The 27,223-nt window shown below is 39.5% G+C and overlaps 8 protein-coding genes across 14 annotated transcripts; 6 read left to right on the forward strand and 2 right to left on the reverse strand.

The window, feature by feature from the left end:
• The first annotated feature begins 61 nt into the window (after positions 1-61).
• Positions 62-2,680, forward strand: LOC17897796 (putative methyltransferase At1g22800, mitochondrial). Its single transcript, XM_006304985.2, has 11 exons — positions 62-351; positions 458-544; positions 708-786; positions 877-1,018; positions 1,127-1,196; positions 1,293-1,357; positions 1,450-1,528; positions 1,661-1,748; positions 1,846-1,910; positions 2,002-2,091; positions 2,323-2,680. The coding sequence occupies exons 1-11, from the start codon at positions 67-69 to the stop codon at positions 2,434-2,436; spliced, it is 1,164 nt and encodes a 387-aa protein (XP_006305047.1). The 5' UTR covers positions 62-66; the 3' UTR covers positions 2,437-2,680.
• LOC17896862 (ethylene-responsive transcription factor ERF019) lies at positions 2,605-3,432 on the reverse strand. The gene has a single exon (XM_006304635.2). It carries the CDS (start codon positions 3,263-3,265, stop codon positions 2,822-2,824), a length of 444 nt encoding a protein of 147 aa, XP_006304697.1. The 5' UTR covers positions 3,266-3,432; the 3' UTR covers positions 2,605-2,821.
• A 1,664-nt stretch (positions 3,433-5,096) lies between these two features.
• LOC17899535 (pentatricopeptide repeat-containing protein At1g22830) lies at positions 5,097-7,781 on the forward strand. 5 transcript variants are annotated; one of them, XM_023789053.1, is made up of 2 exons: positions 5,097-5,156; positions 5,347-7,781. In XM_023789053.1, exon 2 carries the CDS (start codon positions 5,452-5,454, stop codon positions 7,558-7,560), a length of 2,109 nt encoding a protein of 702 aa, XP_023644821.1. In that variant the 5' UTR covers positions 5,097-5,156; positions 5,347-5,451; the 3' UTR covers positions 7,561-7,781. The 5 variants fall into 5 exon arrangements, with proteins under 5 accessions (XP_023644821.1, XP_006306895.1, XP_023644820.1 ...); XM_006306833.2 differs by having other exon boundaries at positions 5,127-5,271; XM_023789052.1 differs by having other exon boundaries at positions 5,127-5,239.
• Positions 7,782-7,887: 106 nt separating this feature from the next.
• On the forward strand, positions 7,888-9,315 carry LOC17898294 (cytochrome c). Its single transcript, XM_006305679.2, has 3 exons — positions 7,888-8,099; positions 8,756-8,889; positions 8,994-9,315. Exons 1-3 carry the CDS (start codon positions 7,988-7,990, stop codon positions 9,084-9,086), a joined length of 339 nt encoding a protein of 112 aa, XP_006305741.2. The 5' UTR covers positions 7,888-7,987; the 3' UTR covers positions 9,087-9,315.
• A 24-nt stretch (positions 9,316-9,339) lies between these two features.
• Positions 9,340-11,771, reverse strand: LOC17899315 (TVP38/TMEM64 family membrane protein slr0305). Its single transcript, XM_006305217.2, has 7 exons — positions 11,224-11,771; positions 10,988-11,040; positions 10,783-10,875; positions 10,442-10,665; positions 10,178-10,244; positions 9,642-9,752; positions 9,340-9,540 (listed from the first exon to the last, which is right to left on the reverse strand). Exons 1-7 carry the CDS (start codon positions 11,669-11,671, stop codon positions 9,514-9,516), a joined length of 1,023 nt encoding a protein of 340 aa, XP_006305279.1. The 5' UTR covers positions 11,672-11,771; the 3' UTR covers positions 9,340-9,513.
• A 416-nt stretch (positions 11,772-12,187) lies between these two features.
• Positions 12,188-18,215, forward strand: LOC17898261 (transforming growth factor-beta receptor-associated protein 1). 2 transcript variants are annotated; one of them, XM_006303833.2, is made up of 14 exons: positions 12,190-13,376; positions 13,478-13,753; positions 13,951-14,147; positions 14,255-14,396; positions 14,921-15,196; positions 15,299-15,371; positions 15,820-15,868; positions 16,006-16,291; positions 16,486-16,541; positions 16,707-16,775; positions 16,871-16,982; positions 17,133-17,222; positions 17,493-17,663; positions 17,784-18,215. In XM_006303833.2, exons 1-14 carry the CDS (start codon positions 12,315-12,317, stop codon positions 17,874-17,876), a joined length of 2,952 nt encoding a protein of 983 aa, XP_006303895.1. In that variant the 5' UTR covers positions 12,190-12,314; the 3' UTR covers positions 17,877-18,215. The 2 variants fall into 2 exon arrangements, 1 of the variants encoding a protein (XP_006303895.1); XR_002835309.1 differs by lacking the exon at positions 17,784-18,215 and having other exon boundaries at positions 12,188-13,376; positions 16,857-16,982; positions 17,493-17,586.
• Positions 18,216-18,299: 84 nt separating this feature from the next.
• LOC17899135 (SCY1-like protein 2) lies at positions 18,300-23,552 on the forward strand. 2 transcript variants are annotated; one of them, XM_006306660.2, is made up of 14 exons: positions 18,300-18,970; positions 19,077-19,181; positions 19,266-19,373; positions 19,502-19,684; positions 19,779-19,905; positions 20,005-20,066; positions 20,165-20,251; positions 20,361-20,447; positions 20,750-20,863; positions 21,247-21,375; positions 21,550-21,612; positions 21,725-21,886; positions 22,022-22,140; positions 22,261-23,552. In XM_006306660.2, exons 1-14 carry the CDS (start codon positions 18,479-18,481, stop codon positions 23,168-23,170), a joined length of 2,748 nt encoding a protein of 915 aa, XP_006306722.1. In that variant the 5' UTR covers positions 18,300-18,478; the 3' UTR covers positions 23,171-23,552. The 2 variants fall into 2 exon arrangements, with proteins under 2 accessions (XP_006306722.1, XP_023644530.1); XM_023788762.1 differs by lacking the exon at positions 18,300-18,970 and having other exon boundaries at positions 19,083-19,181; positions 19,266-19,377.
• A 1,180-nt stretch (positions 23,553-24,732) lies between these two features.
• LOC17899864 (endoglucanase 3) lies at positions 24,733-26,970 on the forward strand. Its single transcript, XM_006304531.2, has 5 exons — positions 24,733-25,144; positions 25,213-25,716; positions 25,803-25,952; positions 26,041-26,152; positions 26,235-26,970. The coding sequence occupies exons 1-5, from the start codon at positions 24,950-24,952 to the stop codon at positions 26,726-26,728; spliced, it is 1,455 nt and encodes a 484-aa protein (XP_006304593.1). The 5' UTR covers positions 24,733-24,949; the 3' UTR covers positions 26,729-26,970.
• Positions 26,971-27,223: the final 253 nt, after the last annotated feature.

Consider the following 27,223-nt stretch of genomic DNA (forward strand, 5'->3'; position numbering starts at 1 on the left):
TGAGGATTTTTGTTGAAAACAAAAAGTGAGGATTTATGGAATATAGATAAACACTAAGGACCCAAAATGAAAAACAGAGAAATCTACCGTCTCTTCAAACCAAACCCAGAACCCCGTCCGACGTTTTCCGGTGTAGCTAAGAACGAGAGAGAGAGAGAGATGCGGAGGATCAATTCTCTCTACGGACGAATTGGGCTGCTTAGGAGAGTATCCGAAAGATCTACGAAGCAGTCTCATACATTTCTCGCTTCTCTCTCTTTCTCTACGGCCGGTGGTTATGGCGGTGACAGTGAGTTTCAGCAGAACAGCTCCAAAGTCAAGATCTTTGATCGAGACCTCAAGCGAATACATGTGTAGTCTTCGAATTCATCTTACATTTTTGCCTCCTTTTTTTATTTGTTAATCCAGATTTCATTTCCATGTTTCTGATTTTATAATTTTTGCCTTTCGATTGAAGCGTGATCGAGCAGCGTGGCTGTCCTCTCGCCAGGAAAAGGATTCCTTTTTCGACGCTGTTGCAGACAATCTACTTGACCGCTTAGAGGTACTCTTTGTTTTATGTCTGATCGCACTAAGAGAGTAGAGAGCTATTAGCAATAGCCGTAGCTGCTAGTTAAAAGAGTGTTGAGCTTCTCCTGAGGCTTCATTTCTTTATTTCTATATCCTTGTTTGATCAAGTTTAGTGATCTTGTTTCCTTCTTTCTAAGGATTGTAAGAAGACTTTTCCCACTGCATTTTGTTTGGGAGGATCTCTTGGTGCTGTTAAGCGGTTAATACGTGGCCGCGGTTAGTTATATATCTCTTGGCTGTCCTGGTTTTAGATTTATTTCCATCTGCATTGTGAATGATGATCTTCATTTTGGCTTTGTTGCACAGGTGGGATTGAAAAGCTTATCATGATGGATACCTCATATGACATGATTAAATCATGTAGAGATGCTCAAGAGGATTCACTCGATAAAACCATTGAAATGTCGTATTTGGTTGGTGATGAAGAGTTTCTGCCAATCAAAGAAAGGTAACTAGGACAACGCTATCGTAAAACCTGTTTTTTTTTTTTTATCCTTTGCCGCCCCTCAACTAGAGTTCTATACCTACTAACATCTGGTAAATGTTGTATGCAAAGTTCGGTTGATTTGATAATAAGTTCGTTGGGGCTTCACTGGACAAATGATCTTCCAGGATCCATGATCCAGGTTTTCCCGTTTTTGTTCCTTTTGTTTGTTTATATGAAATGGGTTGTACTCAGTGCAATGCTAATGGTGTGTTGCCTTATGATCGTAATACTGCAGTGCAAACTAGCGCTGAAGCCTGATGGCCTATTTTTAGCAGCAATTCTTGGCGGAGAAACCTTAAAGTTTGTCCTGCCTTTCGTTTCAAATCAAGACTCATTATTGAATGCATCTCCCATTTTCTTATTATTCTTCATGTGTTGAAATTCTTTATCAGGGAGCTGAGAATAGCATGCACTTTGGCTCACATGGAGCGTGAAGGAGGTATTAGTCCCCGGCTGTCGCCTTTAGCACAGGTGTGTTTGTGAATCTTAGGAAGTTCACTTTATTTCTTTCCTGCTTGAATATATAGCGGAAATTGCATTTCGTAGATGGCAGAACCAAAAAGTCGATTTATAGTGAAAGAACATGGCTTCTCTTTCTTTCAGGTTAGGGACGCAGGGAATCTCTTGACCAGGGCGGGTTTTAGTCTTCCTGGTGTTGACGTCGATGAATACGTAGTTAAATACAAGAGTGGTAAACTATTCCACATTTGTAATTCATCATTGGTGTAAACGTGCATCTTCTACGGATATCTTCTGATTTGCGTCTTTGTTTATATCTTTCTACTCAGCGTTGGATCTTATAGAGCATCTTCGTGCAATGGGTGAAACCAATGCTCTTCTCCAGAGAAACAAGGTTGGTTTCTTCTTCTGTAAGACTTTCCACGATTGTGACTATTATTATACAATTACTTAACCAATATTCCTCTTCTTGATTACAAAAACAGATATTGAATCGTGAAACTGCTCTTGCCACTGCAGCCATATATGACTCAATGTTTGCTACAGAGGATGGCACTATACCTGCTACATTTCAGGTCTGTCCATATAGCTCCAGAACTATCTCAACTATGGAAAAACCATTAACTAGTTTCGGTTTTCAAGTTGTTTATCTACAATCCATAGCCAATATAGGCTTTACTAGAAAGACGCAGTCTATGTCTTATCGTATGGATAGAAACAATGTGGGCTAAAGCTAAAAGTGCGTAATCCTGCATTTTGGATCACATTTGAGGCCTAAAGTATATTTTTGGGGCATTCCTGTGTAGGTGATTTACATGACAGGATGGAGAGAACATTCGTCTCACCAGCAGGCGAAGCGAAGAGGTTCAGCCACGGTATCCTTCAGGGATCTCCATAAGCAATTTGGCGGTCAATCTTGATAGATGGGCTAAAAGAGAAAGGCACGTTTCAATAAACAGAGACTTTACAAATGAGACTGAGAGAAATCAGTGACTTAAGAGGAGAACTCTTGTAGATTTGTCAGATGAGAGATCGCAATTATAAAGATTGCTTTCGCAGCTTCGCTCATGTATTTTCGTATCGAATAATAATGTAATAGCTGATCAGATTACATATGTTTGTATCCTACAAAAATATTTTGAATACCAAAGTTCAAATCTTCAATCACGAAACATTATCTTTAATAGAATCGGATACAATGGACCCAAACTTCACGAAGTCGGTGAACCAAACATTAATCAAAACCTTAAAAATGTATATTCACAACCATTTTGGTGCTTTAGTGCAATGTCTCCGACACTTGGATCAAACGTGATCGTGACCGTCCAGATAATCATACACTGAAATATTCAACGGCTCCACTTCATCAGCTCCACCACTCTCAGAAGACGTCGTCGTATCACTATACGCGGTGTTCCCCGACACAAAACCATTACTGTGGACGATGCCGGCGTCAATGGCCATGCCGGCGTTAGAAGCAGCTTGCTGGATAGATCTCGGCGAGGTTTTGGAAGCGATAGAAGGATTAAGCAAATGAGGGAAGTTAAGAGACTCTAAAGAATCAGGTTGGTGTAAACAGAAGAAAGCTACGTCGTGTGCTACGGCGGCTCCTTCAGCTGTTGAGAAGGAACCTAACCAGAGACGGTCACGAGTCCCCGGAACTCTGATCTCCGATACCCATTTGCCCCATTTCCGGCGGCGGATCCCTTTGTACTTGGATTGACTTTCTCCAGATTCTCTGTAATCCATTTTTTATGAGACCGATGAAGAAGAAGAAGAGATTTTTTGAAGTGTTGTGTGTGTTTATGATAAAGTTTGAAGATTCGAAGACTATTTATACGTTGAAGTTTGATGAAAGTCAAAATTATAGATATCAATATTATATATGAATGAGAATGAGGTTGACCAAAATTTATATTAACTAAAAAAGTAGCTTTTAGGGAAAAAAAAATCTAGAGGAAATAATCAACTGGTCAAAGTATGACCTTCCTTTTTGTGTTTGTGTGGTTTCAATTTGACAAGTGCCCTGACCGGTCCAAGTTCTTTTACAAGTTGTAACTTTTAATTTCTCTTTCTCTTTGGCTGTATGTGTGTGTGTCTTAATAGTAAATTCATTGTATTTGTTAAATTACAGTCAAATTCTTTTCATCAAGTGGTATTTTACTGTTGTGTTTTAATGACTTTTTTTTTTCTTTTCTTTTCAATGTAAAAGATACGTGTAGTTAAAAAACATGTTAATTATTAAGAGAGAACAGTGAAAAGAAAAATAAAAAGTAGATTCAAAACTCTCCAGTCTCCACCGATGAAGAACGTGAAAACGTCGTCGTCTGTGGTTAAACCACGTGGGATTTAAAGACTTTCCTTGTTTTGTCCTTATTTTTTTTAGGTTCACACTGCGTCATCCGTGATGTCAATAACCACCGTCTAAACCGGGTCTTTTTTGTTTGGTTTTTTTGGTATTTGACCAAAGTATTGTAATGAAAACTCACCCAACGTCTACGGACTTATTACACACAGATACAAACAGCTCCAAACTAGTTGGGGGGGGGGGGGGGGAGAAAAAGTAGTTTTTTGTCTTCTTCTTCTTCTTCTTCTATGTGTGTTTAATTAATATTGGACTGAGACATTCCAGGATTCCTCCTCACACGAATCATCCACGGAGAAGAATAAAAAAAACCAGTATGTCTCGCGTTCATGCAATTAAATGTGGTTCACAGACGTAACCAATTCTTATCTTTACATTGTCTGTCATCTACACAGACATGAGACATCGTTGTGAGTTGATTATGATGTGACAGACCGACCCCCGTACGTCTAATCACACTCACCGACTCGTTTAGGAAAGATCCAACAAAAAGTTTTATTCAAGATTAGTGTGTTTTCTATACGTGTTTAGTACCAGGAAACTAAATATCCACGTTTAGCGTTTTTTTTTTTTGGTTTTGGTTTAAAACAAATATATATATGCAGTTTTAGACAATGTAAAGTTGTAAGAATTTTTTTTATCTCTAATTTCTAGAAATACAAATGTAAAAACGGATTTTTTGACATGTAAAATTTGTTTTTAGTTAAGTATGTAAACAACTGTCTTTTGAATTGGCTCATTTGAACTAATTTTTTAGTTATTAGTTGACAAAAAAAAAGAAAACAATGTAAACATTTATAAAATAAAACTAAAAATACTTTATATCAAGTTATAAGTAAAACAAATAACTGTTGTAAAGAACTCGTTGAAATTGACCAAAAACTTAATTTAATTATTTGTAACATCATTATCATACATGCACGTCAACTTCAAATTCTATATGTTCAACTGTTATAAATCCTTTTTTTTTTTTTTTTGTCAACCTCACTTCTAGCTTGAAACAAATTGACATTTTATAACTTTTTAATAATCAGTTTTTTCTTTTTTTCCCTTTGCTGAAAAATATACCGCTATAGCTTAGTGGGCTGGAACGTGTCCTGGAGTGGACATATCTAAACGTGTGGCCCAAATAATCTTAATACACTCCACAAAAACGAACAAATGTCAAAAATGAGCTTTTACCAAAAAAAAAATGTCAAAATGAGTATTTTTCTTCTCCTTTCTAACAAAACCTTCACGCGCCGCTTCTCCCTCCACTTCGCTTCGTCGGGTTCGGTCGGTGCTGTCTCCGAATCTCTCTTGTCTTTTTCTTTTTTCCCTTCGAGTTCTGTCTCTGCTTTTTCCATGCTTCTCTACATGTACTCGTGCTTCCATGTTTCACTTGTATATGGTATGTTTTGCGGACCACTTGTTCGATGAAATGCTTGAACTAAACTTTTTTCACATTTCTTCCTTTGATTTTCAGACGGAGAAGCGAAATTGGATGATCATAAGTTTTTATGGATCAAACTAGTGTTGGAACATTAAGCAAAACCCATTCTTTGCGGCGATCATATGCCGCTTACTGTATATGCCGTCTTCTCCTTCTCGCTCTATACTCATCAGAGGTCTTACTGTATCCGAAATTTGCAAGTTTGTTCCTCAATCTTGGAAACAGCCACCGAGACCCATATCAGAAATTCCCAAAACCCACTATGTGTCAGTTCCAGAAGCTCTTTACAAATCATTTAGATATTGCATCGCTCATGGTCAATTTTATGAAGCTTTTAGAACTTTCTCTTTACTTCGTCACCAGTCTGGTTCTCATGACTGCGTTTTCCATTCAGCGGCTTCCCTTTTATCGACCTGTGTGGATTTTAGTGAGTTCTCTTCAGGGCAGCAGATTCATGGTTATTGTATCTCGTCGGGTCTGGAGTTTGACCCTGTTTTGGTCCCAAAGCTTGTTACTTTCTACTCTGCTTTCAATCTCCTTGATGAAGCTCAGATCATTACTGAAAACTCTGACATTTTGCATCCTTTGCATTGGAATGTACTCATTGATTCGTACGTTAGGAACAAACGGTTTGAGGAGTCAGTTTCTGTTTACAAACGAATGATTAGTAAAGGAATCCGACCAGATGAATTTACTTACCCGTCTGTTCTCAAGGCTTGTGGAGTACTACTGGATATTGCATCTGGAAGAGTGGTTCATGGCTCCATTGAGGTGAGCTCTCACAGGCGCAGCTTGTTTGTCTGCAATGCGTTGATATCTATGTATAAAAGATTTGGTAAAGTGGACATTGCTCGGAAATTGTTTGACAGGATGTCTGAAAGGGATGCTGTCTCATGGAATGCAGTAATTAACTGTTATGCTTCTGAGGGAAATTTGGAGGAAGCTCTTAATCTTTTTGATAGAATGCATCTATCCGGTGTAGAAGCAACTGTTGTAACTTGGAACACATTAGCTGGATGTTGTTTGCAGATAGGAAATTATGTTGGGGCTTTAAACTGTGTTGTTAATATGAGACATTACAACGTGGCATTAGATTATGTAGCTGTGATTAATGGTTTGAAGGCATGCTCACACATTGGAGGGTTAAGGTGGGGTAAAGAACTTCATGGTCTTGCAATCAGTAGTTGTTTCCATAAAATTAACAATGTTCAGAATTCGTTGATCTCATTGTACTCAAGATGCGGTGATCTTAGGCACGCCTTTTTAGTGTTTCAGCAGATTGAAGCAAATAGCTTGAGTACATGGAATGCCATCATTTCTGGTTATGCGCATGACATGAGATCGGAAGAAACCTCTTTCCTGCTCAGGAAGATGTTGCTTTCTGGCTTTCACCCGAATTACATTACGCTTGCAAGCATTCTCCCTCTTTGTGCTCGGGTGGCAAACCTGCAACACGGTAAAGAGATTCACTGCTACATCCTGAGGCGCCAAAGCTTCAACGACTGTTTAATCTTGTGGAACTCCCTTGTCGATTTGTATGCAAAATCCGGGGATATTATAGCTGCAAAGCAAGTATATGATTCAATGAGAAAGAGGGACGAAGTGACATACACTTCACTGATAGAAGGATATGGCATGCTGCGTAAAGGAGAAGTCGCCTTGGCATGTTTCAAGGAGATGATCAGATCCGGTATCAAACCTGATCATGTAACTATGGTTGCAGTATTATCAGCTTGCAGCCATTCCAATTTAGTGGGTCAAGGAAAAAGCTGGTTTGGGAAGATGCAGCCTGTGTTCGGTATACACCCACGCCTTGAACACTATTCTTGTATGGTTGATCTTTATTGCAGAGCAGGTTACCTGGCTGAAGCCAGAGATACATTCCGCAAAATACCGTACGAGCCATCTAGTGCCATGTGTGCTACTCTACTGAAAGCGTGCCTCATCCACGGGAACACAAACATTGGTGAATGGGCAGCAGATAAGCTACTGCTGGAGATGAAGCCAGAACACTTAGGGCACTGCATGTTGATTGCAGATATGTATGCAGCTACTGGTTCTTGGAACAAGCTTGTAACAGTGAAGACTTTCCTGAGTGAATTGGGTGTGCAAAAGGCTCATGAGTTTGCTTTGATGGAAACAGATTCCGTGTTAGATGGAGTGAATAATAATAAGCCGAAGATGATCGATTCTGCAGTTAGTCATGAGCAAAGTTCAGATGAAGAACGTCTTGTAGAAGTAGGATAAAAGAATCAAAGACTGATATAGTAGAATATTTCATTATTTCCTGCTTCAGGGTGGTCAAACTGGAGCATCAGTTTGGTGATTGTACATATATATAATCCTAAATTAATACGAGCATGTTTCAACAGAGCAAAAACAAGTTTTATTAATTTGCACAATTTCTCAACGAAGGGAATCAAGAACTAAGATGAACCAAAGTACAAGCACTGGAGAGTGGAGTCTATGAAGTAATAAGAACATTTATAAATATGAGCCCACTAAACCCATTAGGGCCCATTAATAATGGAACCTCGGATTGTTAAAGAGAGAGAGAGCTAAACGTGCCACAGAAACCCTAAGAAACTTCCAAGGTAATACAGAGAGAAGAAGAGAGTTCCGTATTCATTTTCTCTTGGTTGTTCCTGATCCCGTTGTTGGTCAAGCGGAAAAAATGGCGTCGTTTGATGAAGCACCACCAGGAAACGGCAAGGCCGGTGAGAAGATCTTCAGGACCAAGTGTGCTCAGTGTCACACCGTCGAGAAAGGCGCCGGTCACAAACAAGGTTACACATCGATCTCTCTTTACTCTTGAGCTCTCTATTCTATGGTGGATCTTCGTGTTTTTATCAGGCCTTCTTTTTTTTCACATCGCTTTTTTGAACCTATTTGTTTCATTTGTACCACCAATATATTCCCTGATTCGATTTAGCTCACTTAGTTTTAAAATGATCATCGATCCGATCTATAAACGTTGGTATCTCCTTATTACCTTTTTGTGAGTTGTTCCTCGGCTTTACGTTTGATCTCTGTGATATATGCGCAATTGTCTTAGTTTTTGTTGTTTTAGTGGATTTAGATTTGCAAAATCCTAAGTAGTGATGCGTCACATTTCCTTGGATTTGCGTGAAATTAAAAACATTGTTGCTTAATTGTAAATCTGCTCTTACGTCCTAAGTAGGGAGTAGTGAGTGATACAACGATGATGATCACAGATTCATCGTTTCCTTGAATTTGCATGAAAGCAAACAGATTCATCGTTTCCTTGAATTTGCATGAAAGCAAACATATTCATCGTTTCTCAGATTGTTTCTATAGTTAATCCGTGACTGTGTTAGTTTTCACAGTTTTGTGGAATGTTGTTTTTGAGTCTTAAGTGAGTGATTTTACTGATTTGAGAAAACATAGTTGCTCAGAGCACTTCACTTTTGGTTATATATAGGACCCAATCTAAACGGTCTCTTTGGAAGACAATCTGGTACAACTGCTGGTTACTCTTACTCTGCTGCTAACAAGAACAAAGCTGTTGAATGGGAAGAGAAGACTTTATACGATTACTTGCTCAACCCCAAGAAGGTAAATCATTTATTATCCATGTCTTAGATACCCATGATTCATTCTGTTTTGTTTCATCAGTTGTTGTTAACATTGAGATTGATGGCCACATTCTGATGATGCAGTACATTCCGGGTACCAAGATGGTGTTCCCTGGGCTTAAGAAGCCTCAAGAGCGTGCTGATCTCATCGCCTACCTCAAGGAATCTACTGCTTAAGTGCATCGATGGTGGTGGGACATGACGAATCAGAGTTGAATCTCAGATTGGAATTTTACTTTGCTATATTCTTTTGACAAATAAAATCTCTAGAAAACATATTTTTTTTTGTTTCATCAGTTACGTTCTTGGTGGGGATTATTTGGCTGTCTAGTTCAAAACGCACTCGAGTACTTTTGATTTGCGGAGGCTCACTTTCATTTTTTAAGTCTAGAAGCGTATTCTCACATTTTGCAGTTTTATTAATGTAAAGTACAAAACTCAAATTTATATATCAATTATGAACAATAATGGTGCAATATTAACCTCATCCTAAGTAATACATTTAACTGTAGTACATGATACTCTGTTAAGGTTTTACAAATTCTAGGGAGTCAAAACCTTATCCAATCGATGGCTTGTATTTTCGTCTTGCTTTACCATCTCTCTACTCCTCCATGTCCTTTATAGCATCCTGCAACAAACAACAAGTAATAGAGATCCATCTTTGGTTACTTTCACTATGACTCTTTTTTTAAGTTATGCTTCTAAAAAAGCAAACAAGTATGACTTTACCTTTGCAAGGCGTGTCACATATGTTGCAGCCAATGCAGTAACCAACAGCCCCAGACCCAGCGTTAAAAGCTGGCCGTTTCCTCCAGGCAAGCCAACATTAGATTCTTCTTGCTAAAACAACACATAGATAGAATGATTACAACTTGATGATTATGGTGCTTGCCAAAATCACAAAGCATTCACAATTCAGATTACCTATCAGACACAATTTCATCAATTTTAGTTAACTTCATTAAGTAATGGACTAACACTTAAATCCTTCCTCGTATTCAGTACTTGTTAATCATTCGATATTCAGTATCAATTTTTGACTTTTTTTTTCAATGGTAGTTCTACCATAGACAAGAGCTGATCAACAAGGAGTTATTGCACACCCAGCAAAGGAAAAACTCAGTGGATCCTAGTGTTGTACCCTTACGCTCGACTAGAGAAGATATGCATGTATTTGCTAAAGTGCCTATTCATCTTTTTTTTTTGTCAAAGTATCTACTCTTTGGAGGGATACATCGATTATATTAAAAGACAATAAAACTCACAATGATTGCTCGTCCGAAAGCCCCAGCGCTGACATAAGCCCAAGACCCTGGAAGCATACCTAACCAGCTGCATAAACAGTATGGTCCATGAATGAGTATGTAAACTCAGAATTCACCTTTTCAAGATGAATTAACTCCTAGTTCAGAGTTAAAAAATGGACAGTAATGGAACTAATTGGATCCTTAAGTAACCACAGCACAAGCATCACCCTTCTAAAGCGGATAAGATAGGGGAATAGTATAATAAGTTGCAATAACACAGACCTTCCTAATACATAAGGCACAAACTTCACAGATGTCAACCCGTATAGATAATTGCCAAGAGAGAAAGGAAGCAAAGGGCTAAGCCGAAGGAGAGTAACAACTCTAAACCCATTTTCACCAATCGCTTTATCAATGGCAAGGAACTTCTTGTTGTCCTCAACTAACTTAAGGATGCGCTCACGAGCAAAGTATCGGGCAATTAGAAAAGCAACACTAGCAGCCATCTAACACAGAGTAAAGACAAAATTAGACAGCCAAAAACATATATGAACATTGGAGAGGTCCCTTGATGATATTAAGGATTTTGATTGAGCTTTCTGAGTTCTGATAGAACAACTTACTGTTCCACTAATAGAAACTATGATGGTGCCAACAAGAGGACCAAAGAGAAGACCAGCTGACATGGTCAATGGGAGAGCCGGAATGGCTAGTATCTAAGACAAAGGAAGCAGAGCTTAAAACTGAGGACACATGGTCTCAATGAAAATCAAAGGTGACAGTGAAGCAAAAACAACAAAAGCACACGAAGAGTATAATAAAACTTGCCTCAAGCCCAGCATACACAGCAATGAACAGGGCGTATCCAGCTGTACCATAGCCTGATTTTGATTCAAGAACACAAAACGAGGTCAACTTGTGAAATTGGTGAAAAGCTTATCCTAAATGCATCATCACAATCTAAAAGGACACTGTCACCAAGTTCAGAATACTACTGGAAGCTATAAACATCACCCATTCAACAATGTATAGCACACTACAGGCACATGAAGACCAAATCGAACCTTCGATGTAAGTAGAGAATTGAGTGAGGAACGTATTGATCTGATCCCTATAGACATATCCAACGCCGGCGAATCCACCAACAGTACCAATCAACAATAATCCGGCCAAGATAGTGCCCTTAATAGCAGCATCCCCGTCCGATCCGCCACCGTCATCGCTCTCAGCCGCCGAGGACTTGGCATCGTCTTCGTCGTTATCATCACTGGATTTGGGATTGAAGAACCACCGAAAACTCTGAGGAGGCGGGGCGGTAGACGGGAGAGACTTTTGCTTCTTCTTCTTGGTCTGCTTGAGGGAAGAACATGGCTTGAGGAAATGGAATCGTCTGTAGAGTCTAAAGGAAGAAGATGAAGAAGAAGAAGGAGGAGAGAAGAAGCGGAAGTTGCAGGTGAAAGGAAGAGAAGAGGAAGAGGATCTGAGACTCAGACCCAGAGTGAGGCTGCGCATTTTAAGCAGCTTTAATGGAGATGATGATGGAGATGATGATGAAGAAGACGAAGATTGGATTGGAGCAGTGCCATCCAATTTTTTTCTTTCTTCTTCTTCAGTTTGGGCTTTTTTGGATTGGCGCGGCTTTGTTCTAGCACATTTTGGATGGGCTTCTGGCGATCTACAGCGCCACGTGTCTCTGTTCTTAGGATCACGAAAATTTAATTATAATTATATCGAATATTCGCATCGACATTTTTGTAAAAAACAAATTCAGATGTTCAAAAAAAACAATTTTTTTTATTGTTAACATATTTTTCTTCAGAGAAATTAAAACAAAAAATTGGAATTTCTAATTTCATGCCAAAATTGGAATTTCTAATAAGGAAACTTGATTCGTTGTCTTTCAAACATTTCAGATGTACCTAAACGATGCAGTTTCAAACCCGTAAAATAGAAGCCTGAACGACATCGTTTTGGTTTTATGATAACAAAGGGAAAGCTGTAATATTAAGTCAAAACGGGGACTCGAACGTGTCCGACTCTTTTTGTCTTTAGCTTCGCCGGTAGGCCTGACTGATCGCCGGAGTTTCTCAATCGCCGTGTCTCTTCTGCTCAATTCCGGTCACTAACATTGTACTTCGCATATCTGGTTTAGTTCATGGCCAAATCTCGGGCCGTTGTGGAGCTCATTGCTCGGTTTGATCTCGGCAGTGAAGATAAGATCCGAGCTTTATCTCTCTCCCCTATCTCCGATTCTCAAACCCTAGTATACTTAGGAACCTTCTCTGGATCTCTTATTCTACTTTCTCTCGACACTTCGACAAATATAGTTTCGCGTCTCGCAAGTGTATCGCTGAGCGCTTCTCCTGTTGAGTCTATTTTTGTGCTTGGAGAGGAAAGAGGGAAAGTTCTAGCACTCTGCAATGGGTACTTGTTCTTGGTGGATTCGCTTCTCTCTCAACCTGCTAAGAGATTGGGTGGTTTATTGAAAGGGATCAATGTGGTTGCTAGGAGAGTGAGAGGACGTGACTCGTCGAGTACTGACTTATTGCCTTCTGAGGTTTCGAGTGATTCTAGCTCGAGCAAGAAGTTTCTTCAGTTGCTTGGCGCTGGGAATAGGGTGAATGACGTCAAAGGTAAGGACTTTCGACATGAGAGAGTCCACCAAGGTCATTATGTTTTCGTTGTTGCCATCAGTGAGAGAATGTTGCTGATTGAACTTCAGTGTGATGAGAAAGAAGGTTTAAGTGGTTCCTTTGTTGTTTTGAAAGAGATTCTTGGAATTGGTGGGATCAAAACTTTGGTTTGGCTTGATGATTATGTTATTGCGGGGACTGTTAAAGGTTATAGCTTGATCTCGTGTGTCACTGGTCAAAGTGGGGTGATTTTCACATTGCCTAATGTGTCTGGTCCCCCGCTTCTTAAATTGCTATGTAAAGAGTGGAAGGTGTTGTTGTTGGTGGACAATGTTGGAGTTGTTGTGGACACAAATGGTCAGCCTATTGGAGGGAGCCTTGTGTTTCGAAGGAGGCCTGATTCTGTTGGAGAATTGTCTTTCTATTTGGTGACCGTCGGAGATGGGAAAATGGAAATACATCAGAAGAAGTTGGGTGCTTGTGTTCAATCAGTTAGTTTTGGCCCTGAAGGATGCGGACCTTCACTTTTGGCCGCAGATGAGGCAGGGGATGGAGACCTTTTGGCTGTTACTTCCTTGTCAAAGGTGTTTATCCTGATAAGAGCTATCTTCATTTCTCTCGAGTATATCTTGTTGATGAAACAGTCATGATTTTTCTGTTGACTCTTTTCATTGTGATGTTTCAGCTTATATTTTATCGGAGAGTGCCTTATGAAGAACAAATTAAAGACCTCCTGAGGAAAAAGAGATACAGAGAAGCCATTTCATTGGTGGAGGAGCTTGACTCACAGGGGGAGATTTCAAAAGAAATGCTTTCATTTCTTCATGCTCAAATAGGGTATCTACTGCTTTTCGATTTACGATTTGAGGAAGCGGTGAATCAATTTTTGAAGTCAGAAAAAATGGAACCTTCTGAAGTTTTTCCTTTTATCATGCGGGATCCTAATCGCTGGTCTTTGGTGGTATATTTTTTTTTCCTGGCAGCCGGTTTTTAGAAATTTACTCTTACATTGTTTCTAAAAGTTGACTGTTTAATCAACCACAGTTCATTGTTTTTCCTTACTAAACGCATTGCCTGACTTGTAGCAAACCTGAATTTTTAATGCCTCAAGCCTTGTATAACTGCACTCTGCTTCACAAATCTTTTGCTTGCTTTCAGGTTCCAAGAAACAGATACTGGGGACTGCATCCTCCCCCTGCTCCTTTCGAAGATGTTGTAGATAACGGGTTGCTGGCCATCCAGAGAGCCAATTTTCTAAGAAAAGCAGGAATGGACACTCCGATTGACGAAGAGTTTTTCTCAAATCCCCCTAGTAGAGCTGATTTATTGGATTCAGCAATTAAAAACATTACCAGGTGAGACAAATACTCTTTTTGTGTATTGTAACTTCCTCGACAACTTTTGTACTGTATCCCTGTTCTCTGAGATGTGAATAATGAGGTAATGTTACCTGTTGCAAAAGGTACCTCGAGATATCACGTGAGAAGGACTTAACTCACCCAGTGATGGAGGGAATCGACACCCTTCTAATGCTTCTTTACAGAGCATTAAACCGTGTTGAAGATATGGAGAATCTTGCATCTTCCGATAATAACTGTGTTGTGGTACGTTTTTTAACTTAATGTATTTTACGCATATATATATATATATTTGCATAGCATCAGCTTGATAGGTGACACCACAAACTAAGAACTGAAAGATGTAAGAAACCTCTAATACGGATTTAATAAACTATTGTTTGACAGAACTACTGAAGCAAGACAGCTATAGATTAGTTAAAAAGTAGAAGAACACAAGTTTTCAGAGCCTAGTAGAATAGGTGCGCTTTTGTATGCATTGTACTTGTGCCAGTTTTGCAGTTGTTTAGCTGAGTGTCAGATTAGTAACCACTGTATTTGAAAGCAGTGTATCAATGACAATCATCTTAGGATGCTGACATTTCCCAAGTGCTATTACCTGGAAAATATTAACTGTGGTACTGTAGGATTCATGTAAATGAACGATATGAGGAAATAAAGGAATTTACATATTCTGGATCCTTATAATTACAATGCACAGAATTACAAAGAGCTTATTGTCAGAATGTTGCTTGAGGAAGGACTTTTTACAACTTGTGTAAGCGATGCAGGAGGAGTTGGAGACTCTTCTAACTGAATCTGGACACTTACGGACACTTGCATTCGTCTATGCAAGTAAGGGGATGAGTGCAAAGGCTCTTGATATTTGGCGGCTCTTTACAAAGAATTATTCATCTGGTCTTTGGCAAGACTCAGATGATTTGGTGCCCTATTTACATGACAACGAGCTCATTAGGTTATCTGGTAAAGAGGCTGCTGCCGCAGAAGCAGCCAGAATTCTTGAGGAACCCTGTGATCCAGAACTGCCATTGCAGCATCTTAGTTGGGTATGACATATTTATGACATAACTCCAAGTTGTGGTAACTTTGTACAATAAAGATTTGCATCTTGTGAGTATAATTGATGATTGTGGATATATCATTTTTAGATTTCAGATATAAACCCATTGTTTGCTATCCAAGTCTTGACATCAGATAAAAGAACAGAAGAGCTTACGCCAGGTGGGAATCAGGGTTAACTGGACATTTGTGTTTGATTGTGAGTCCGATGTCGATCTTCATTCGTTCGTTTTAGAAATATTTTGCAAGTGTCTTTAGGTTTTGAAGTGATCTATTCTCAACTCGTATTGATAAGTAATGGCTTAGGTGAAGTCTGAGATGACTAATTTAATGCAAGAAGTCTAAGGCTGCTTTAGGTTCAGGATAACATACTGTTTTCCGTGCATACAGTCTCATGTCTCTAGTGTGCTGTTCTTCAATAAAGTTAAGATTAGCGTTTAAATAGGCATCTGTTCCATTATTGTTGTAAAAAGCTTACATGAGTTAACACTTTTTTTCTTTCGCTCTGGGTTATTGAGTGGCTTGGCAGATGACATTATATGTATATTGGTGGATTAAATATTAAAACTTTTGACTGATAGAAAGGTCTATGTTTCTTAACTTATTGCAGAGCAAGTGATACAAGCTATTGATCCCAAAAAGGTTGAAATCATTCAGAGGTATAGTTTCTTACAGCCTAAATAAAATTAGTTAAAGCTGACTAGTAACTTGTGAGAGTTAGGTCCATTAGAGTTATTTGTAGCAAAGTTGGGAAAGTTCTAAAAACATTTCAGCTGACTTTATATATACTGGCCAGGTACTTCCAATGGTTGATTGAGGAAAGAGACTACACTGACCCTCAGCTGCATACATCGTATGCTCTCTCACTTGCCAGATCAGCACTTGAGTGTGTTGAAGTTCAAAATGGTATCCAAGAAGCTAATGCTGGAGGCAGAGAGGCACATGATTGTAATGTTCGAAGTATTTCTTTGTTTGAAAGTGATGTACGAGAAAGATTGCAGACCTTTTTGCAGTCTTCAGATCTATATGATCCTGAAGAAATCTTGGATTTGATAGAAGGATCAGAACTGTGGTTGGAAAAGGTTTGTTGGTCATATTTTCGTTTCCTTCTGTTTATGAATGGTTCTAAAAAAGTGTCATTTAGGTGGTGTATGCGTTGACATTGTTTATTTGTTTCCTTCTGTTTATGAACTGATGTTGTTTATTTTAGTGAATCTTTTGCTGTCAAAATTATGTGTTGTTTTGCCCATTTGACATGTCAATTCTTTTTGGACAGGCAATTCTAAACAGAAGGATAGGGCAGGAGACATTGGTTCTCCAGATTCTTGCTCTGTAAGTTCGCTTTACTAGACCAAGAAGTTATAAAGAACAAAAATAAACTGTCTATCTGTCTGTTCTGGAAACCAGAGATTTTGAGACCTTATGAAGTGAGCAAATATAGTTTATTGTGAATTTGAATGTGTGGTTGCTGATAAGATCTTATGTGGTGGGCGCCAGGAAGCTTGAGGATTATGCAGCTGCGGAGCAGTATTGTGTAGAGATTGGAAGACCAGATGCATTTATGCAGTAGGTTCTTTTCCTTCATTTCACCATTTGATTGTGAATGCCATCATACAATCTCTTTTCCTTGTTAATCCCTTAAAACAGAAAGTTTATCTTAGGTTACTTGATATGTACCTGGATCCTCAAAATGGTAAAGAGCCTATGTTCAAGGCTGCTGTTCGTCTTCTCCACAACCACGGGGAATCCCTTGATCCATTGCAAGTTTTGGAAGTAAGAAAACCCAGTCCTCCATATTTTAAAAAGAAGCTGATATTGCTTCTTTTTTTTTTGGACAAACTGTGCTGATATTGCTTCTTATCCTACAGCTTTTTCATGTGGTAGTTGTTGGATGATAGAGCTAATATAAGGTTTTATTTGCAGAAACTGTCTCCTGATATGCCCTTAAAACTGGCATCCGATACAATTTTGAGAATGCTGAGGGCACGGGTTCATCATCATCGTCAAGGCCAAGTAAAAATTCACAAACCTGTGTATTCTATATTCTCTATTGTTGTGAATAGATATCTTTTGGGGGGAAGGGAGTGGGTGGAGAATATTGTGTGCTTTAGTTGTCGAAGGTGCCATGTGTAACAGTAAACCGAAGAAACGATCATTATTGAAAGTAACATTGATTTGACTTACCAGAATATGTAACAGAATGTTTTATGTTCCTGCAATATGTATGTAGTGTGGGGGTGTATAGCGTTTGTGTCTTAATGATCTTAAGTCATTTTGTTACAGATTGTACACAATGTCTCTCGTGCATTAGATGTAGACTCGAGGTTAGCAAGACTAGAAGAAAGATCACGTCACATGCAGATAACTGATGAGAGCCTTTGTGATTCCTGCTATGCCCGCCTGGGAACTAAGCTATTCGCTATGTACCCTGATGATACCATCGTCTGTTACAAGGTTAGTCCCTGCTTACTAAAGCTTTACTTTTTTTTAATACAATTCTGTTTTCTTCTATATCTGAATTCACTTTCTGATCTCTGATAGTACTTTTGGTGTTGTTTTTGTTCATCTTCCCAGTGTTACCGACGCCTGGGTGAATCAAAGTCAGTAACAGGCCGTGACTTCAAGAGAGATGTTCTGATAAAACCCGGTTGGTTAGTAAATCGGTAACAGAAGACGCCGTTCCGCAGCAGTCACTTTTTTTCTTTCACTTGACCTCTAACCTCTCACAAACACAGAGCCTGTACAGTACAAACAGAAGCTCACGCATTTCCGCTTGCTTAAAAGTTGTGGTTGTGGTGGTACTGTGAGCTTTGATACAGATAATGAAGAACACAAGGAACATAACTTCATGAAGCTATTCTCTAGCCTACGAATCAGCAACATTTCAAAGATTCTTCATTGTTCTATAAGGCATTTTTGCCCTTGTGACAGTAATATATGAATTTATCTAAAGACCTTGTCCTTGTTAGTCTCGCTTTAGCTTTTATGTTACTTTTCTTCTCCAGACGAAGAAGGACCATTTTGGCTAATAAATGAAAAATAATAAATAATTTTTAAAAATCCAGAAAAACACGAAGAAAAATCAAACAAACGAGTCTCGCTAAGAGAGGGTCAAGCGAAGAAGACGATCTTCCTATTCAGGTTTCTGCTTTCATCTTCCATCAGGGCATCCATATTCTTCGGGATACAGTTTTCGTTTTGCTTTATTCGTCGAATCGTTTCTCGCCGATCACCGGTTGGAGCAGCAACAGTTAAATTTTCGGGGAAAAATGTCGATTAATATGAGAACGCTGACGCAAGCACTGGCCAAAACGGCTGCTGTGATTGAGAAGACGGTTCAAACCACAGTACAGGAGGTAACAGGTCCAAAGCCTCTACAAGACTACGAGCTTCTCGATCAGATCGGTTCCGGTGGTCCTGGCCTCGCCTGGAAGCTTTACTCCGCCAAGGCACGTGACTCCACGCGGCCCCAGCAGTATCCAACCGTTTGCGTCTGGGTGCTTGATAAGCGCGCCTTGTCTGAGGCTCGTGCTCGGGCGGGATTATCAAAAGTTGCCGAAGACGCGTTTCTCGATTTGATTCGTGCTGATGCAGGGAAGCTGGTGCGGCTCAGACATCCCGGTGTGGTTCACGTTGTTCAGGCGCTTGATGAGAACAAGAATGCTATGGCTATGGTTACGGAGCCGCTCTTCTCATCCGTGGCTAACGCACTTGGGAATGTGGAAAATGTGGATAACGTTCCGAAAGATCTTAAGACCATGGTGCGTTGATTCATGTGATTGAACTTAATACGAACTTCGAATTTGAGCAATTGAGTGAGCTTGTTGTTAATTAGTTTACTATATTCTATAATTGTGTTTGTTGCAGGATATGAGCTTGTTGGAGGTGAAGCATGGTCTCCTTCAAATTGCCGAGACATTGAACTTTCTCCATAATAACGCTCATCTCGTTCATCGTGCTGTATCTCCCGAGGTTGCTTTTTGAAAACTTGTAGCCGAAATTCAAATTTCTTTGAAGCTGTTGTGATTTATCTGTATATCTTTAATTTCATTGCAGAATGTTTTTATTACCTCGGCTGGTTCCTGGAAGCTTGCCGGATTTGGCTTTGCTATTTCAGAAGCACAGGGTGGGAATTTGGATAACATGCAATCATTCCACTACTCTGTGGGTACTTAAAACTCATGATCAGATACTAAATTGATGTATAACGTTTTCGATTTTAACTGTGGCATCTGGATGAATTCCCTATGCATGATATAATCTGTGTTTTGATATGGATGGATTTGTTGCAGGAATATGATGTTGAGGACTCAATCTTGCCACTCCAGCCATCTTTAAATTATACCGCGCCTGAATTGGTGCGGAGCAAAACTCCGTCAGCTGGAGTTTCTTCAGATATTTTTAGTTTCGGATGCCTCGCCTATCATTTGGTTGCACGGAAACCATTGTTTGATTGCAATAACAATGTCAAGATGGTAATGCTGAAACCCCAAGCTTGTCCATTTTAGATGTATTTTCATATCATTCGCTATAAACTAGTATAATGGTTCCCTTGCAATTTTTTTGCAGTACATGAACACGTTGAACTATTTAACAAATGAAACTTTCTCATCTATACCCTCGGACTTGGTATCTGATTTGCAACGGATGCTATCAACGAACGAGTCCTTTAGACCAACAGCATTAGATTTCACAGGTAGGAATGCCAATCTTCATTGGGTTTCATTGTTTCTTGTGAAAAACCTTACCTCATTGTCTGTGTGCTTACATCTTGTACTTGCAATTTCACCTGCAGGATCTAATTTTTTCCGAAGTGATACTAGGTTACGTGCCCTCCGTTTTCTGGATCATATGCTTGTATGTGTATTAACTTTTAATAGTTGTTTCAGACAGACATCTCTCAGATAGTGCGGAATATATAAACCTTTTTGGGGCAATTTTTTAATCTATTGCAGGAAAGGGACAACATGCAGAAGTCTGAGTTCTTAAAAGCATTATCAGATATGTGGAAAGATTTTGATTCTCGTGTATTGCGGTATAAGGTAATCACTTTCTGGCTTCTTTCACGTATTCTATTATGTAACAGAAAACAAATCAGCTGCTCAAGTGATGTGCCTTGTAACAACTAATCAAACCGGTTTTTTTAAGCAGGTGCTTCCGCCTCTTTGTGCGGAACTTAGGAATTTGGTTATGCAGCCTGTGATTCTTCCCATGGTTCTAACTATAGCAGAGTCTCAGGTGCTATTTCAAATCTTGGGTATTTACATTTGGTCAGTCGATCCATGTGTTTCTTTCCTCGGATTTTATTCAATTTCTAGATAAAATTTTTTTTTCTTGTGTGCCTATTTGTTACACGCACATATATTTTAGACCTGCTCTTTTCAGTTGTACAAATGGTGATTGTGCAAAATTGATACTGTCTATTGATCAACCTGTCATTTGTAGAAAGCTTGGAAGTTGCTTCGCATTGACCTTTGACAATGATTTCTTTTAAATCTTTACTCATGTTATAATGAATGCTTGTAAATTATTATTGGCAGGATAAGAATGACTTTGAGTTGACAACGCTCCCAGCCCTTGTTCCTGTGTTGAGTACTGCTACGGGTGACACTTTACTATTGCTTGTAAAGCGTGCAGAGCTTATAATTAACAAGGTAAGTCTCTGACCTATATGTATGCATCACTGGAATTATGTAGTTGAACCCTGTATGTGTCTGCTAAGTTTACGGATTTGGTTGACACAATGGAAAAACGCAAAGTAATTAATGTGTAATGTATAATGACATATGTAGTGTCGTTGCTTCAATTTAAAGTAAAAGGCAGTGCAACAACTTACATTGTTTTTTATGCTGCCGTAAAACCAATACAAGACCTTCGATTTCTCAAAGCTAACATATTTCACCCTTGACTTCTATTCATATCTGCTATTTGCTTCTCTACACCAATTCTAAATATGCTTAAAGTGGAATCACTTACCCTTATTCTTTTATCATCTTATGCCTTCATCTCTTCTTACTTCTGTGTTTTATATTTGTAGACTAATGCCGAGCATCTTGTATCACATGTCCTCCCTTTGCTTCTCCGAGCATACAACGACAATGATGTTCGGATACAGGAGGAAGTTCTGAAAAGATCTACATCTGTTGCTAAACAACTCGATGGTCAGGTGATGCTTGATGCTTTGTATTTTATGTTTTATTGGATAAATTTACCTGAATGGAGAATTTAAGCTTCGGGGTTGATGTGTGGATTACTCAAGCTTACTCTCACATGCATTTTAATTTTAGTTCTGCAGTGGGCAAGTTTTTGTTCCGCTCTTATTTTTTCCTTGTTTTTGCAGGTTGTAAGGCAAGCAATTTTGCCGCGTGTTCATGGCTTGGCCCTCAAAACCACAGTTGCTGCCGTATGTTATCAGCCTTGATTGGTTCAATTTGTGTGTTATTTTTAACATTGATAGATGAGATGAAGAGCCAATCTTTTAAACAAATTTTGAGTAGAACGTACATGTGGTGCAGGTTAGAGTAAATGCTTTGCTTTGCTTAGCAGAGCTGGTTCAAACGCTTGATAAACTTGCTGTTACTGAAATTCTGCAAACAATTCAACGCTGCACTTCAGTTGATCGTTCTGCACCTACCCTTATGTGTACTCTTGCAGTTGCAAACGCAATTCTCAAGCAGGTAGGTAGAAAGTACAGCTTACCTATCTCAATTATTTTTTGAAAGTTTGAACATCTTAACTTTCCCGCTTTTTATATCTGCATAGCTTATAACATAACTACATCTCTCATAGTACTCTCCATAATTTCTCTCTAGTTTGGAGTTGAGTTCACCTCAGAACACGTGCTTCCCCTGATTATACCGCTTCTCACTGCCCAACAATTGAATGTCCAACAGTTTGCCAAATATATGCTATTTGTCAAGGATATTCTCAGGTATGCCTGATGCCTCTGAGCAATCATGTCCCTGTTTCCAACTCCTTATCCCCCTTACAACTGCATACTATTTTTATTGTTTCCAATATCTGGTTTGTCTATCCTCTGGTCACGGAATAGGAAAATAGAGGAACAAAGAGGAGTTACTATAAATGATTCTGGAGTCCCAGAAGTAAAACCAGGCTATGTTGCGGATGGACTTCAGTTTCAAACACCAACCCAAAAGATTGAGAAGGTTGCTTCTGCAGCAAAGAACAGTCCTGCATGGGATGAAGACTGGGCCCTCCCAACCAAAAGTTCTGCTTCAAGAGATCTTCCTGGACCCGAAAACTCTCAGTTTAACAAGTCTACAGTTCAGTCACAGCCATTGAATCCAACCACAGTGCCAACAACATGCCCTGCAGTTGACCTAGAGTGGCCTCCAAGACAATCTTCCAATGTCACTTCTCAGCCAGCTAATGATGAGACACGGCTGAACCCAGAAGGAACATCATCGACTCCAAGTTTTGATGAACTAGACCCTTTTGCTAACTGGCCACCACGACCCAACGGTGCTTCCATTGCCTCTAGGGGTTTCCACAACAGTACTGCCACTCAACCACCAGTTAGCGACAGTGGTTCTGGTTTGAGTAACAATATAACAGATACTAGACAGTTTCAGACAGCTAACAACGACTTCTGGGCCTTTGGCAATGCCTCACTCTCTTCTATGAAATCACAGCAAGAAGGTTGGGGTATTAGCGCAAGTAAACCAGATCCTATGAACTCTTTAGGGATTCAGAATCAGAACCAAGGAACGGCGTCTTTCGGAAACAGTTCATACAGTAACCCAAAGCCGCCAGCAGACATCAGTTCCATATTCAGTTCAAGCAAAAACGAGCAAGCTGCAATGAAACTCGCACCACCGCCATCAATAGCTGTGGGAAGAGGAAGAGGAAGGGGAAGGGGTAGAAGTGGGACATCTACCTTAAAGCCAAGTGGTTCGAAACAGCAACAAACCGAGCAGTCATCGCTGTTGGATCTTTTGTGATGGAACCTTGGTCGAGATATCGAGTTGGGTAAAAAGACAGTTCCTGAAACCAGGCAGAGTCATGTGCAGAGTGAGCGAGTGGGTGATGCACAGAAGAAAAGAAACATTTTACCTGAGGTGGACATGTTTTGTTGATTCATTAGATTAAAAGTCCACCCTACACATCACAGCTGACAGGTCTCAGTAAATCGTGTTTCGTTAGTCACTCCACTATCGTCAGTAGTTTATATGTTCAATCGAAGTTTCTGTGCAGTGCCAATTTAATATATTGTATATAAAGTATTTTCCAGGAAACAATCAATCGTTGTACATAATATCTCCTAATTTTGATTAAGACTTTTATTAAACATTATTTGCAAAAAAAGAGTCGATCGTTATTGTACTTTTTGTCCTGCAAAACAGAAGTCTTTTTTAGGTTCGACTAAGCCAAGCCAACATGATATTTCTAAAGTTGTAGTGTACGTATATCTGTGTAGGTATAGTTTGATATACGAATTCTTATGGCGCATGACAGAGGATCAAATAACATTACATATGGTCATGGATGATGGATCTATCATCATATTTACACGTGCAGAGAGATTCAGGCGCGAATCTCCCTGTAGATGGAGATTTTGTTTTGCAACAAGAATCAAGATATCTATATTATGTAGAAGATTCATTTTGTGGGAGGAGATAAAGGTGTCTTTGTTTGCTTAGCTTTAAATCTCAGCTCTCTTTAGGTTTAAAGCCTTTTTTTATGCAAACCCTTTGAGTTTACCGTGGTTTTTATTACTTTTAATTTATTTCCTAATGATTGATTACCTTGTGCTAAATTTTCACCTGAACGTTTTAGAGCTCTTTCATGCCTTACCAATGTGAACCATGTAAGAAAAATCTTATAAATAATTATATGTTATTTTAACCAAATAGTTTCCACTCGAGAAGTAATTATGTAACTAATTCATCTTTCGATGTCTCACCTGGGTGGGCTAATCGTAAGGGTTGTAACTTGTAGAGAGTTGAAAATTGAAATCTATTATAAAAACAAAAAGAGTCTGAACATTTGTTTAATCTCATGCATGATATAATTAAAAACAAACAAGACGACAATAAAAGAAAGAGATTAAGGGGGATCATCATTTACGTGTTAATTACACTTTGACTTGAGATTTAATTTAAGACCAACTGACCCGGCGCCGTTATCTTGGCGCCATTTACGTTCTCTTTTGTCTCTTTTTCCTAAATCATAATCCCCAAAATCCCTAACCTAACTAAACTAAGATTTACCTAACTAAACCACCCTCTGATCATTCATACATTATTTATCCATCTCTTATAGTATATATATTTACAGAATACATAAGATTCTCATTACAGTTTACTATGGTGAAAGATTGAAACTAGGCTATCAAAAAACATTGAAACTAGGCTATCAAGAAATTAGCAATATATATATATATGAGAACTCATAGAGACAGACAGGCCTATGTTGTGTATCCAAATATCAGTTAATTAAGAAGATGAACATGTAACCTTACAATGGAAAGAAGATAAGAGATAATCAAGTCATGGAATGAGAGTACAGTTAAAAATATTTATTCAAATTCAATAAAATATAATAAGAGTTAGAAAAGGGGATTGCAACTGAAGTAAACTAAGAACCGTTTTTTAACAGTTAAGCTGAAATTCAAAAAAGCCATATTTTTCGCTCTAAACCTCATCAGCCTTGTTTCCATTCTCTTGCTATATATACGTGTGTGAACGAGCCGTACCCTCAAGCCAACACGATTACAAGAAATGGCTTCTCCTTTCTTCTTTGTGTTCCTTCTCTCTGCGCTTCTACTCCAACAAACCTATGCCAGTCCCAATTACAGAGAAGCACTCTCTAAGTCGTTGCTCTTTTTCCAAGGTCAGAGGTCAGGTCGCCTCCCTAGTGACCAAAAACTCTCATGGAGATCCAGCTCTGGCCTCTCTGATGGCTCCTCTGCTCATGTAAGACCCTAAACTGTAAACACATTAGCCGGTAAACATCCATTTTAATAACATGGTATGAGTTGCAGGTGGACTTGACTGGAGGCTACTATGATGCTGGGGACAATGTGAAGTTCAATTTCCCTATGGCCTTCACCACCACGATGCTCTCCTGGAGCTCTTTGGAGTACGGTAAGAAGATGGGATCTGAACTACAGAACTCTCGTGTGGCCATCCGTTGGGCCACTGATTATCTACTGAAATGCGCCAGGGCCACACCTGGGAAGCTTTACGTTGGAGTAGGAGACCCAAATGGTGATCACAAGTGCTGGGAACGCCCAGAAGATATGGACACTCCTCGCACAGTCTACTCTGTATCCCCATCAAATCCTGGCTCTGATGTAGCTGCTGAAACTGCTGCTGCTCTAGCATCAAGCTCCATGGTTTTCAGGAAAGTTGATCCCAAGTACTCTCGCTTGCTCCTGGGGACAGCGAAGAAAGTCATGCTGTTTGCCATTCAATACCGAGGCGCTTACAGTGATTCCCTTTCCTCTTCCGTCTGCCCTTTCTACTGCTCCTACTCTGGCTACAAGGTAGGCATTTATATGTATACCTTGATCTGAATCTGAGAGAGACCTATCAATTAATCATCGTAACTAAACTACCCTTATGATGACAGGACGAGCTGGTGTGGGGAGCAGCATGGCTGCATAGAGCAACGAACGATCCGTATTACACAAACTTCATAAAATCCTTAGGAGGTGGAGATCAGCCAGACATCTTCAGTTGGGACAATAAGTACGCTGGTGCCTATGTTCTTCTCTCACGAGTATGTAAAACTCAACCCTTAAAATTCATAGACACAACTTAGCATTTCCTAGCTGGCTCAACGATTCACAAATAAACACCTTTTGCAGCGAGCAGTACTAAACAAAGACAACAACCTTGAGCCCTACAAGCAAGCAGCTGAGAATTTTATGTGCAAGATCCTTCCTAATTCTCCCTCTTCGTCCACTAAGTACACTCCAGGTAACTTTAAAACGTTTTTCTTCGGACGCATTTCAACACTAATAACATGGATGATTACTAAACTACTTCTCCCCAAATTCAGGTGGATTGATGTACAAATTACCTCAGAGCAATCTACAATACGTGACATCGATAACATTCTTACTCACGACCTACGCCAAGTACATGAAATCCTCGAAACAAACCTTCAACTGCGGAAACTCAGTCATCGTCCCCAACGCACTGATAAACCTATCGAAGCGACAGGTGGATTACATCCTCGGTGTGAATCCAATGAAGATGTCGTACATGGTGGGATTCGGGTCCAATTTCCCGAAAAGAATCCACCACAGAGGTTCCTCTCTCCCGAGCCGAGCCGTCCGTTCAAACTCTCTGGGATGCAACGGCGGATTCCAATCTTTCCGAGCACAAAACCCCAACCCAAACATATTAACGGGAGCAATCGTCGGAGGACCAAATCGAAACGATGAATATCCAGATCAAAGAGACGATTACACACGATCAGAGCCAGCTACTTACATAAACGCCGCATTCGTCGGACCACTGGCGTATTTGGCCGGCGGCCGGTCGCCGTGAAATCGCTTCCACTCTCACTCAGCCCGTTAGATAAAATATAAAAACCTTACCGCGTAAATGGGTAAAAAGGCTATTTTTAAGATGGAAACTCTAATGGGCCTTAGGGTCCATTATTAGAAAGCCATTCATTGGCTAATTATGTACTAACTAAGTTACGGAATTGATCAGAACCGCATTTTACAATTACGCAGCAGCCAAGCCAAGCTAATACGTTTCTCGACTAGTTTATGCTAAAGCTTTGGCGCTAGACTTAAACCACACACTGCATGGGGCTGCTGGGCGATGTTGTCGATACACAATCACAATCACTTTTCATTTGGTGGATTGATAATACCAAAAGATGAATGAATGGGTTAAACCGAACATAGGGATGCACCAACCAAACAAATGGAATATGAATTGTCTTTAGATGGTGAAGTAGTTGTAAACGTATAATAATGATGATCGGAATGAATAAAATAGAGACAGGCTGTGAAAGAGAAGCAATGAAGTGAG

The sequence above is a fragment of the Capsella rubella genome, unplaced genomic scaffold (genome assembly GCF_000375325.1).
Source record: "Capsella rubella cultivar Monte Gargano unplaced genomic scaffold, Caprub1_0 scaffold_1, whole genome shotgun sequence".
In the NCBI taxonomy this organism is placed as follows: domain Eukaryota; kingdom Viridiplantae; phylum Streptophyta; class Magnoliopsida; order Brassicales; family Brassicaceae; genus Capsella; species Capsella rubella.

Bases quoted from the DNA above. Each gene is read 5' to 3' on its own strand.
- LOC17899315 (XM_006305217.2), bottom strand. From the start codon at position 11,671: ATGCGCAGCCTCACTCTGGGTCTGAGTCTCAGATCCTCTTCCTCTTCT. The intron at 10,876-10,987 runs GCAAGTTTTATT...CCTTTGTCTTAG, and splicing joins CTGTGTATGCTGGGCTTGAG to ATACTAGCCATTCCGGCTCT. The intron at 9,753-10,177 runs GTGAGTTTTATT...GTGTTGTTTTAG, and splicing joins CTTTCGGACGAGCAATCATT to CAAGAAGAATCTAATGTTGG.
- LOC17898294 (XM_006305679.2), top strand. From the start codon at position 7,988: ATGGCGTCGTTTGATGAAGCACCACCAGGAAACGGCAAGGCCGGTGAG. The intron at 8,100-8,755 runs GTTACACATCGA...GGTTATATATAG, and splicing joins AGGCGCCGGTCACAAACAAG to GACCCAATCTAAACGGTCTC. The intron at 8,890-8,993 runs GTAAATCATTTA...CTGATGATGCAG, and splicing joins ACTTGCTCAACCCCAAGAAG to TACATTCCGGGTACCAAGAT.
- LOC17898261 (XM_006303833.2), top strand. From the start codon at position 12,315: ATGGCCAAATCTCGGGCCGTTGTGGAGCTCATTGCTCGGTTTGATCTC. The intron at 13,754-13,950 runs GTATATTTTTTT...GCTTGCTTTCAG, and splicing joins CTAATCGCTGGTCTTTGGTG to GTTCCAAGAAACAGATACTG. The intron at 17,664-17,783 runs GTTAGTCCCTGC...TCATCTTCCCAG, and splicing joins ATACCATCGTCTGTTACAAG to TGTTACCGACGCCTGGGTGA.
- LOC17899135 (XM_006306660.2), top strand. From the start codon at position 18,479: ATGTCGATTAATATGAGAACGCTGACGCAAGCACTGGCCAAAACGGCT. The intron at 18,971-19,076 runs GTGCGTTGATTC...TGTTTGTTGCAG, and splicing joins CGAAAGATCTTAAGACCATG to GATATGAGCTTGTTGGAGGT. The intron at 20,252-20,360 runs GTAATCACTTTC...TTTTTTAAGCAG, and splicing joins CTCGTGTATTGCGGTATAAG to GTGCTTCCGCCTCTTTGTGC.
- LOC17899535 (XM_023789053.1), top strand. From the start codon at position 5,452: ATGCCGTCTTCTCCTTCTCGCTCTATACTCATCAGAGGTCTTACTGTA.
- LOC17897796 (XM_006304985.2), top strand. From the start codon at position 67: ATGAAAAACAGAGAAATCTACCGTCTCTTCAAACCAAACCCAGAACCC. The intron at 352-457 runs GTGTAGTCTTCG...TTTCGATTGAAG, and splicing joins GAGACCTCAAGCGAATACAT to CGTGATCGAGCAGCGTGGCT. The intron at 1,358-1,449 runs GTTTGTCCTGCC...ATTCTTTATCAG, and splicing joins CTTGGCGGAGAAACCTTAAA to GGAGCTGAGAATAGCATGCA.
- LOC17899864 (XM_006304531.2), top strand. From the start codon at position 24,950: ATGGCTTCTCCTTTCTTCTTTGTGTTCCTTCTCTCTGCGCTTCTACTC. The intron at 25,717-25,802 runs GTAGGCATTTAT...TTATGATGACAG, and splicing joins GCTCCTACTCTGGCTACAAG to GACGAGCTGGTGTGGGGAGC. The intron at 25,953-26,040 runs GTATGTAAAACT...CACCTTTTGCAG, and splicing joins CCTATGTTCTTCTCTCACGA to CGAGCAGTACTAAACAAAGA.
- LOC17896862 (XM_006304635.2), bottom strand. From the start codon at position 3,265: ATGGATTACAGAGAATCTGGAGAAAGTCAATCCAAGTACAAAGGGATC.